An 11554-nucleotide genomic window follows, 5' to 3' on the forward strand; every position below is an offset into this window, starting at 1 on the left:
AGTCCTAGAGTCAAAGAGGCGACTGTAGTTATTTTGTCTTTGCGGCACACAAACACTTTTTAAAAAGCTATTGGTTTGCCAAATGAAACGTGAAAATTACCAAGTAGATTGCACAACAAGTTTTAATATCTCCCGGTAATAGAATGTGACATTTTGGCGACACAAATCACCCTTTTTTCCCATAACTATTATTGTATTTTTATCACCACATTTTTTCAGGAACACAATGTAGGAGCGGATGCTCAAATACACATAACCATCCCTTATTAGCACATTCAAAAGACCGTCACATTGTCGTCGACCGGCACATCGCCCCACTAAAAGAGAATAAAGTCTTTAATTTCTGACATAAATCAAGAAAAAGACGAGTACCCTTAATGAGTAGGATTTGAACATGTGGATAGGTTCCACAAACAAAATAACTTAACAACTAAACTACTCTCATTTCATATATTCTTTATAATTAGTTTATGCCAATATAAAATAATTTTTCTCTAAAACCTACATTGGCGTGTATAGATGGAGTCACTCAAGCTAAGTGTGATGTCACCTTATCCCCCCCTTCCCCCATTATTCTATACCGATTTTATGTCTCTTGAACTTATATATAAGTTTTACAACCGGATCGGATCGGTACGGTGGCACTGTAACATGCATAAGGCCGTGAAAGCTCAAACATCGCCAAGTTAGCCTGGGAAATATTATGTGGAAACCATCTTCTCGGTGCAAACATGAAAAAACTAAAAGAACATAGTTACAAGTATTCAAACAATTTGCAAACATGAAAAAACTATCCTCTTGTTGCAAAAGTTGATATGCGAATTCAGTTTATTAAAGTTCAAATGGAAACAATAAATTTCTGATGCAAGTGCATCCGAAGACAAAATTCCAAAATTCTTCTAGTGTTCATACACCTTTTTTTATTTTCATATGAATTTTACTTTAAACATTAAGTTTACATCCCAACTTTTGTGACAAAGTATATGTACGAATGTATTACTGTTATGGATATACTTTAGGAGGGTTTCACTTTCACGAAAGGTGGTTTCCACCTGGTATTTTCGTTCCCTAGCCATGTGGATGTGCGTTGACGAGTCACGCGCCTAGCAAGCAGCTAGCTGGGCATTGCTGGGAAAAATAAAGAGAGAGAAAAGAAGGCAATGCGGAGGTTTGATATTAATTAGAAGGACTAAATATGAACTAATTATAAAACTAATTGCATAACCGAAGATTAATTCGCGAGACGAATCTATTAAACCTAAGTAATCTATAATTAGCACATGTTTACTGTAGCATAATATGGGCTAATGTAATTAGGTTTATCATTAAACTATATTTAATACTTTTAATTAATATATAAACATCCTACAGGATTAAAGTTTAACCTCGCGTACTAGCGATTTCTGTTGATTTGATGGGTCGTACACCATGGAAACGACATTTCCTATTTGAGGTGCTTTATATTCCTGGGGGCTAACAGTAAAAGTTGTCCGCATCCTCTAGTTTTATCCGAAGCCACGCGACGTGTTGGAGGTCGAATGCACCAAGCTAGTTTCGTCTTCCTTTGTTCCCTTCTCTGGAAAAGAAACGAATACCTGCAGCCTTTTGCTACAGCAACTTTGAATCATTTCCTCGAGAAGGCAGGAGCCATCACGCCGAATGGTATATCCACTCCAGAGAAAAGAGGGAGGGAGAGACCAGTGGTGGGAAGCAGATGCTGCCATTGGTGGGGAGGAGATCAATGGCCGCTTCCTTTACCTCCTGGTTTCTCCTTCCCGGCCGGCTAGGAAACTGCTGGGTCAAAGAATCAGCAATTTGTTCCGACGATCGAGTAGGGTGGTAAGCGCTAATGAATCACTTCCTCTCCTCGTCTCCTTCTCCTCTTCCTTGGCATCGCATCATGCTTTCATTTGAGTTCCCAGGCCTCAGCTAGATTCCGCCCCGGCCCTTTCCAGAGTTTTCTAGTATAAGATTCTTTTTGCCTGAGAACTTGCCTGCTGGGCAAGCATTTCGTTTGGAAGTTCTAGTCTAAGAACTGAAAGAGATCAATTGATTCCATGTTTCTAGGCATCGGCTGCTCCTGATGCTTAATCCCTCGTGCGCAATTTCTAGGTTATATTCTGGTGGTAAGCTAGCAATTAGAGTGATATTTCTATAAGCAATCTAGAAGAGTAGTGGTGGATTATTTTATTTCTGTTCTTGTACCCGCCTACAAGGCTATAGCATTGATTTCTTCTCCATTTTTTTTTCACTCCGTCGTCCAAAATGCTGAAGAAACAACACACGCAGGCTGAACTTTCTTGTAGCACAAATTTTCGTACTCATGCGTTTCATTGTGGTATTCCTATAAAAGCATTTAAATTTTTAGAGATGGTGTTTGGTTATCTTAATTCGGTATCTCTTCCAGGCCCTTAGTTGTTGTGGTGTTAATTGATCTCTTAGAATGAATAGCAAGCTCCAAGATTTGTTTTAGGATGTGTTAAAATTGAAAAGAGCAAAATGAATCAAGTACTATATATGCGACTAGTGTTTCTTACTGTTGTCATGATAAGAATACTAATAATTCTCAAGCTTTTGTAAGTCTTTGTATAGCTAGACAGCTTAGATATGAAGAATGTTAAAAGATTTGCATGTTTGGTTCTCTACCACACTATGACTGCTGCCACAAAATGCATCTATAGCGCTCTTTGGCAAACTGTGGTAGCCGGCCAAATTAGTTCCAGATGTTCGTCCTGTATAACTGCTGTTTATATTATAATCTCATGTTTTGTTGACTAGGTTATACAATTTAGATACACGCCCATAAATCTTTTGTATACCTCATGTTGTTGCATTCTCAATTGTGTCAGAAGGCCTAATTACATATAATATTAAGATACTCAAGATTCAGCTTATAGTTTCCACGTACATATGTGGTATTTGTAACAAATAAAGATATCTATAGATGAAGATTTGCATAGATGGAAACAGCAAAACTGTTGTTCCTTAAACCGAAAATTGACAAGGCGAGTTAACTTGTCAAGGACTGAATCCATCAGTTAACAAGTAGTGTTGGTGATCTCATTAATATCCAACATTTTTGTGATGTCAAGTACTAGTGTTTCTTTCAATGCATGGAGTCAGCTAGAGCTGCATCATGCATGAAAGTAGGTAACATATGGTTCGGTTTTCATATATTTATAACTATATAAGCAATCCACAATGATTCAATGAATGATTTGATTATTGCCTTCCCAAGCTTTTTGCAGGTGATCTCCTTGGACTGATGAGTTATGCAACAATTCTTAATTGGGATTGGAGTTCGGAATTGACCATATACTAACAATTTGAAATGTCTGAACCCCTTATTAAGTCAATTCAAGGTATATCTATTTCCCATAGTATATATAGTGTTGTATGAACTTGTTAGCTCTATCACAAGCAGGCATGTGTGTGCTCTAAATTCGGATAGGTTATCTCCACTTCGTTCTCAAGTTTGATGTTACTGAACTTTTATGTTGATCTCCAATATACTCTGAAATAATTGAGCTTCGTTGTTTGAAAGTACTTAAGGATAAGCTTATTAGCGGTATATTTTTATATGTCCAATCTTGATAGTTTCAAGCATACTGATGTAGAGTTTTAATATTAGCACTAGTTCTAAACATGTAAAAGCACAAACTGTGCACTTATCGGTCGAGTAAAGATGAATGGATGTTCAATTTCTCCAAAATGTTTACTGAGGTATATGTAAAGGATAAACCGATGGCCCAAAACAGATGTCTCATTTTTTCCTGATGATTTAATACGAGGTTTAGTTTCATATGAGACAGGAACACAAACTGCTGAAGTTATGAAATCCACTATAATAAGCTCTGTCCCATGCGTAAATCCCAAGGCAAAAGAACACAAAAATAATATTGAAAAGACGGATAACTATAAATACTTGCGTAATCTGCACTAGACCAGTATATGTACTTAAATAAATAAACACAAACTGCTCATATCGAGCCTAATTATTGTTATGGTTAGTGGTTATTACACATTTATTTTGTTACATGATCATATATATGAGGAGAAAGGTACCATAGACTATGATCCAGTGAAGCAGGGGCTGAGTAAGATGTTGTAGTCTTGGTGAAATGATGTCAGGTGAATTAATCGAACTTGCTGAAGGGATGATCTCTTTATCCTTCCCTTATGTAAACCAAGCAGTGACTAACCTCTGGTACTCACTTTTCAAAGCACAATGTAATACAGTTCGGGTTTAGGACGTAAGAGATCAAGCTTCCACCCCCCACAAAATAGACTATTAAACTTTGTATGATTTTTTTTTGAAACGAAAACTTTGTATGATTAAAGCATGACATACATCTTTTTAGGTCATGGATAGCAGTGCTGCTGATAGTTGTTAATAGAATTGATACATCCACCACATAGACCACAGCACAACACTATGGACGCTTCATCTTCTTTTCTTGTACATGTTTTGCTTCTATTAATTGCACATACATCGCCAACTCTAATATGCACAGTTAGCAATAATCAATCAATTAATTAATACCGACATGTGGTGAAAAGTGATGGTTCAAAACCAAAATAAGTATATACATTTGCAAAATAAATAATTTGCTGACTACTAATTGCTGTGAAGAATATAATCTACGTTCCAATAAGTATATGCTAAGATTTTCTTATTCTTGAAGAGCATGCTTTTTTCTAGATAAAGGCCATGGTGTGTGCAGAAGAACAGAAGGGAGCCAAAAATGATGGGAACAAGAAGTTAGAATGTACTCCCTCCGTCCTAAATTACTATTCATTTTGGTTTTTCTAGATACATCACTTTTGCTACTTATCTAGACATATGTATATATCTAGGTGCATATCAAAACGTGTGTATCTAGAAAAAGTCAAAATAAATAGTAATTTGGGAAGTAGGAAGTACATAAAGATGAGGAACTACATCAACTATGTATTGTAATACCAAGGAGGCCCAACAGCTGCAGTCCCACACCAGAGCTTAAGCTCTGATGCTAAATTCAACAGCTCAGATATGCACGGTACTGCTATTTTTCCGGAACACCCTTGGATGCCTTTCGAGCTGAATCTTCCAAAAACATAAATAGATTGAAATTGGACCTCGAACCTGATCTGAGTTGTCTGGGTTTCCCAGCTGATGTTTTCAAGTATTAGCTGATGTTTTCAAGTGATTGAATATTTATAATTTTTAAGCCCTAATGCGACAAGTGTTTCAATTTCTCCTTTGGTGTAAATAAATCTGCTTATAACAGGTGCTAAACTGATCCTGGCTCAAGATAGGAGTCTGCAGCGAACGAAGCACTTGTTTTGTATGGTGAACCAAATGAACAAATTAGACGCACACACTCTTCGTGTGCAGATGACCGCAACACAAAACTTAATCTGTTTCCATATATAGCTAGGCTTGAATTGTCATCATGGTTGTAGTATACGGATTTTATAGCCTATGCTTGAACAATCATGGCATAGTGTACTTCAATTTGTAACTGTAATTAATTGGATTAACAAGTATATTCGGCTAGCCCCCACATTTTCCCCAAGTAACTGTTCATATCTCTAGGAAGGAAAATCTTAGTCAAGGGTGGCGAAGGCATATATATATTGGTTGGTGTGGTCATATGAAGACTCTATGATTTTATTCTTGTAGATACTGTACAACTTTAAGACAAGTACTCCCTCCGTCCCAAATTACTATTTGTCGAGGTACATACTAAAAATTATGTATCTAGTAAAGTGAAAACGAATAGCAATTTGGGACGGAGGGAGTGCAAGACTAAAAAATTCTTTTGCTTATAAACATGTCATATTTTAAAAAAAAATAAAGAATAGCATATTTTTGTAAAACTTTCCTACAAAATTATATTTTCCCCAAAATTACATGGAGTCTTCAATTTTACATTTCATGCATCACATTGAATTGTATATAGCATCAAGAACAACTGTATGCTGCTTAATTGATCTCATAGAAAGATCAAATGGTGAAATCCTTACATTTCAATTTCTTACTTTTTCAGTTGATGATATGGTCAGCATCATTTTCCGTTTAGGTAGATCCATGCATATATCTTGCATTGTGTCAATATTCATGCATACACAATATGACATTAATGTTGCCCTTTGGAACGGAAAAATTAAATGTTTCCGTGTTCTTTCGCAGATTGCGTTCTTGCCCGAGGTCCTGCATTTCAAGTGGGGGCGTGCAGCTGGTTTCATGTTCTTGGATAGGCCGGCTGCAGAATGAACAGTTTCCGGTACAGTGGCGCAGCTCAATGTACGTAGTGATCCTGATGTGTGGTACGTACGTATGCCTGTTGCATAGATACAATTGCCTTGGTCGTTTTTTTAACACAAATAAAGTACCTCAGAATGACAAGACTAGATACATGTGCACACACTGTTTGTCATAAGCCTTGCAGTACAGCATGTGACCTTTGAGAGGCTGCATTGTGTGGGTGGAATTAATCGGTGTACAATTTTACGTGCACAAACAGTTACTGCATATTACTGCTAGGGCCCATCGTGGTGATAGATCAATTGCAGTTCCTGTTATAGCTTGCTACGGAGAGGTGGCCAGTGAAGGACTACAACACAACAGAATAGATAGGCTTTCCCATTAGGCACGCATTCCTTTTGTTATGCAATGAAATTTTAACTGTGAAACTGTGCACATATATGTGTGTATTGGTACATGCACCGTGTCGTCCCTTATGTGGAATAACTTGTGATCTATTACATGCATACACCCAGCTGACAGAAGTGTTAATAAGTGGTAATGAAGTATAATAAAGGAAAACTGTGATCTTACTGTAAATTCAATTATCACCTCTCCAAAAGATGCTAATTAAGGTACGTGATCAGAAGGTTGTGGTTTATTCTTTAGCATTAGATTTTGTATACGACAAAACATACATGGGGATGGTTTCTTGGAAATTCAAGATGGGTTGCGAAGATAGACAAACCATCCTGCTGCAAGATAGGCAAGCTTTTTTCAAAATGCACAATTACTTCTCCACAATTAGTTTAGTTCTCGATCTATGGAATTTATGTACCTTGATATAGTGTATACCCTCTGGTAGTATGTTTCACTTTGCACCCTCTAGTAATATGCATACCGCTCATTCTTATACTAACTCTTGGAGATTTCATTGACCATCTCTCCTAAAATCTAGCATGTATTAATCCCAGAGCGTTTACATTTCTTACCAGAGACCACCATTACATGTGCTAATTTGAATGCTGCTAGATACTTGTGTACAGTACTTAGCACCATTGGGGGGAATCAAACTTCCATCTAGCAATAATTAGACTAATCTGTTTAGCTGCATTCAGTTTGTTCTGGAAAGATTTTTTCTTTTACATTTTGCAGCTAAATTACAGGCAAACTGCATCCTATAATATTGTAAATGGAGAAACGTGTTCACATCTGGAAGCTGTGCAAGACTTGTGCATATAAGTAAACACGTGCAAGTATATACACCTATATGTAGGTTAGGTTCATGCACTTCCAAAAATTCTAAAAAACAAATATAATTGCTTTTGTGCAACTAAAGTTCATATATAAACAACAATTTAAAAAGATTGCATGAGAGATAAAGATCTTTTACCGAATGCAGGTTTATATACTTCAAAATGGTGTACTATACTAGTATGATCTTTTAGAACTTCTTGAAATATTAAAATGCACAAAAACAATCTTTGATGTGATACACCTGAAGTAGAAAACAGCATGTCTCTTTCTTATGTTAACATCGAAGTAAGCTGAGAGTGTTGACAAAATTAAGATGCCAGCATCGCACTTTAAACTGATTATGATGTTGTCGCCACGGACCTATTTGGCTTCTGTCGGCTGTGCAAGCAATGGCTGTTACTTGAGAACAGCATGACTGGATTCTCAATAAAGGCCAGGTTTGAACTAAGGACATTGATGTGCCTCTTGAACCTTGATAAATATTGCTTTCAACATATACTCTATGCTACAGAAGATGTGTGATTAAGCTTGCTGCATGGAGTCGGCAAGTTAGCATACTTAGCTGCATGATATCCAATAATCCAATCAAAAAGCAATTTGATAATTTGGTATACAAACTGAAACCATGCATGATCTTTTCAATGTGGAGATGCCGTTATAATTTAATATCTAGTCTCATTTTTGAAAATGTAATCAGAATATGACGAGCATTTACAAATAACTTTTTAGCGTGAATTACATATAAGAAATGCACGAGGCTCCAAGAAACACTCGACCAAAAGGAGATATGATGTCAATCTATCTTGAGGGACAGAATACCTTGAAGTACTCTCAACAAGTCAGATTTGAAATTCATAAATAAATTAGTGGGAAATAAAAGAAAATAGCTAATCATTAACACTCAATTCTAACTTTACACAATGATCGGCTTGCCTGATCAAAGAGTGGTGTAATTATTTTATGAGCATCCCATGAACTATAAGATATAAAGCCATTAGCTGTTGATTTTAGCATGCACAGAAGCTGCATCATGGTAGACAAATTGATCTTCAGGGTTTTCTTCTACCTAGCAGGCCTCTCTTTCAGCACGCTTTTCATTCTTTCATCAAACCATTGAATCATACTTGCTAGCCAAATACAATAATGAAGTTCCATCAGCAGATACTATCTGATCTCCTCCATTTGAGAGATTCAGTTTGGAAATCACAGAATCAACATAGATTAGATTCCATTGATGAATCAACACAGTGCATGCTAGCTATAATACATCATGCGATGACCAAACCAAGTTCAACGTCACGCAGTCAATTACGAATGCTACGTAGAGAGATACACACAGATGAACACAAGAAATTATTGGGAAAGTTCATGGGAGGGGCAAGGATATATGTAAGCGGTACCTAGTTCCCGTGTTCAGTAGAAGCGTGAGTTCTGCTGAAAGACGACTCCACCGAGGTCCCATTGTTCTTGGCAGTAGTAGTTGCCGGCGCCGTATCCTCCATTGCCGAAGGGCAAGATCACGTCGCTGGACCCCGTGATTTCTTGCATCCTTCCTCCATTGTTGAGGGTTGATGAGCACCTCTCCTCCAATTCAGCAGCGGCACACGCCATGTTCGACGACGCGTGGTGGCTCAAATTGTTGGAGCTCGGCCTGTCCCTCGCCACCGAGGCAGCCGCCGCCTCGACGTCGATTGCTGACGCAAGCTTCACCCACCGCATTCGGTGCTTCTCCTTGGTCCGCTCCCTCGCCCTCTCCCTCGCCTTCGCCCTCGTCTCCTTGTCGGGGACCGGGTGTGCATTGACCGACGACTTCCTTGGCGGCTTCGGGGTTGTTGCCGGCTTTCTTGCCTTGGCCGGCTTCTTCCCCTCGCCGCTGCGGCCGTTGCCCTTGTTGGGCTGCTGATCTCCTCCGCCCAGCAGCTCCGCCGGGTTGGGCTTGCCGTCGACGGAGAGGCTGCTGGAGCCGTCCTCCACGCACTCCGACGAGGCGTCGTCGGTCATGATCTCCTGGATGGCGGACTTGGACGTGTTGAGGAGCCATTGCACCGTCTTGCTGGCCTTGTCGAAGCCGAGCATGTCCTGGAGCGCGAAGAACTTGCGGGCGACGTCGAGGGAGAGCCGCATCCGGCGGTCCCTCATCCCGCCGGCGGTGCATATCTTGCTGTGCCGGTCTTTCCTCGCCGCCGCGGCGGCCCTGTCGAGGCCGGCGCCGGCGCCTTGTGCATTGGCGCAAGCGGCGTCCAGGTCCAGCTCTGCAGCCGGCGCCGGCGCCGGCGCCTGCTCCATCACCGGCTGCAGCGGCAGCTCCGGCGAGTCGATCACGGCTTGTGGCGGAGTGGCGGCGGCGGCGCTACCGAGCTGGTAGCTGAGGTGGAAGCTGGCGTCGGCGGCGGCGAAGGGAGGGGAGCACGGGTAGTAGAAGAAGCCGGTGGATTGGTCCGGCTTTGGGGAAGGCGGGCTGAGCTGCAGCTGTTGGTAAAGCGGTAAGTCCATGGGGCTTGAGGAATCGCAGAAAGGAAACATGTGCTTTACTGATGGGACTCCAAGGCCCCCTGATGCCTCTCCCCTCCCCTCTAGGTCCTGGCACTAAGAGCAGTGTGTGTCGATCTCTGTGAGTATGTGTGAGAGAGCGGCAGGAGGAGGAGCGTGGCCTATGATCAGATGTGTCCGGCCATGCATAAGGTCTAGGCTTGTGCTTCAGACAGAGGTGAGAGAGAGAAGAGAGAGAAAGGGAGAGAGAGGTCTATGTGATCAGATCATCTCTCTATGCAAGTGCAGAGACCAGAGAGAGAGAGAGAGAGAGAGAGAGAGAGAGAGAGCACTGGAGGAGAGGAGGCATGGGCTCATGTTCATACTTCATAGCCTGTGTAGGAGACCAAGCAAGAGAATTGTGCTTAGGAACCTTGGCTTTCTTTCTTTTTTGATGTGAGAGTGAGACACTCGCCCCTACCTGAGAGGGCTGTGCCATCTTATAGAGAGGATGGGGGAGGGATACTGCCTGTTCGTGTGGATGAGGTGAGGTGAGGGAGAATACAAGGACCTGCACTATTGGGGAAAAAGCTGCGTGCATGTTGAGACGCTATTGGCTACAAGTGACCTAGGACATTTATTGGCCAGATGGGGGCGGCCATAGCTGCAGTAGGGTGGATGCGCCTCCTTGAAATCCTTCTTCAGGAAACCAAAGACCGTGTATTTTTGCGACACCCAACAGGAATTTGAGTTGTATACACTGAACATTGTGGGGGTGTCGAAACAAAGGACCAGTTCTGTATGTAGTGTAGTACAAACATGGTAGGGGACCGATGTGGTCATATGGGCTGGTCTTCCCAACTTTAGGCATATGGGGACCTGTATGAGTGGTTGATAGATCCAGGGCAAATGTGGTCGATCTCGACGTCACACAAAATAACTGCTTGCAGCCATCGGAAAAAAAAAATTGGCCTCCAATGCAGAATGAGTCTCTGCTCACTGCAATGCATTTGCATTTATACACATACAATTTGCAGGTAATTAAATTGATAAGATAAAAGTTGTGTGGATTTGTCTTTAAAAATAAACACTTTGATAATATAATGCTATATTTTTGTAGGTCCTAAACAAATGATGCAAACGCCAATGTTTTGTATTGAGAAAGTTTCCATGTCCAATATATCACAACTTCTGAATAGAAGTGGGAGTTTTGTCCTATTTCCTGCTAGTAAAATTTTTCAACTCTTATTTTTCTCATGGACGTGTCATTTGGACCTATAGGTCCAATATGTCCTAGACACAAGATATGGATGATAGTTATTTGGACATTTTTCTTCAATGGAAATGAAGAGCTGTACCATATTTGTTAGTACTAAGTCCATACCAAATTTCCAGTCAAACCACTTGCATAACAAATTATTGCATGTAGTTTCATCACAATCTCCGTTTCTGCACAACACATAGTTTTGAAGAAAAATGGTGAAAAATCTAGCCACATTAATTATTTAAACTACTTTTGAATATTTCTTGCGTTTGGCATCTTTTCTTAGACTACATTGCACAAAAAGAAAACAAAAATTCCAAATGAGGAAATAAGAT

At 40.2% G+C, this 11554-nt stretch overlaps 1 protein-coding gene and 1 long non-coding RNA gene across 2 annotated transcripts; one reads left to right on the top strand and one right to left on the bottom strand.

Annotated features, from left to right (window-relative positions):
* Window positions 1-1584: 1584 nt before the first annotated feature.
* Window positions 1585-6564, top strand: LOC111255901. The gene is made up of 4 exons (XR_002676047.1): window positions 1585-1839; window positions 3239-3362; window positions 4703-5039; window positions 6176-6564. It is a non-coding gene; the product is annotated as an uncharacterized LOC111255901 (long non-coding RNA).
* Window positions 6565-8622: 2058 nt separating this feature from the next.
* LOC101772815 (transcription factor TEOSINTE BRANCHED 1) lies at window positions 8623-10480 on the bottom strand. Its single transcript, XM_004981978.3, has one exon. The coding sequence runs from the start codon at window positions 10007-10009 to the stop codon at window positions 8900-8902; it is 1110 nt and encodes a 369-aa protein (XP_004982035.1). The 5' UTR covers window positions 10010-10480; the 3' UTR covers window positions 8623-8899.
* Window positions 10481-11554: the final 1074 nt, after the last annotated feature.

Source organism: Setaria italica, chromosome IX, assembly GCF_000263155.2.
Source record: "Setaria italica strain Yugu1 chromosome IX, Setaria_italica_v2.0, whole genome shotgun sequence".
Taxonomy (NCBI): domain Eukaryota; kingdom Viridiplantae; phylum Streptophyta; class Magnoliopsida; order Poales; family Poaceae; genus Setaria; species Setaria italica.

Bases quoted from the DNA above. Each gene is read 5' to 3' on its own strand.
- LOC101772815 (XM_004981978.3), bottom strand. From the start codon at position 10,009: ATGTTTCCTTTCTGCGATTCCTCAAGCCCCATGGACTTACCGCTTTAC.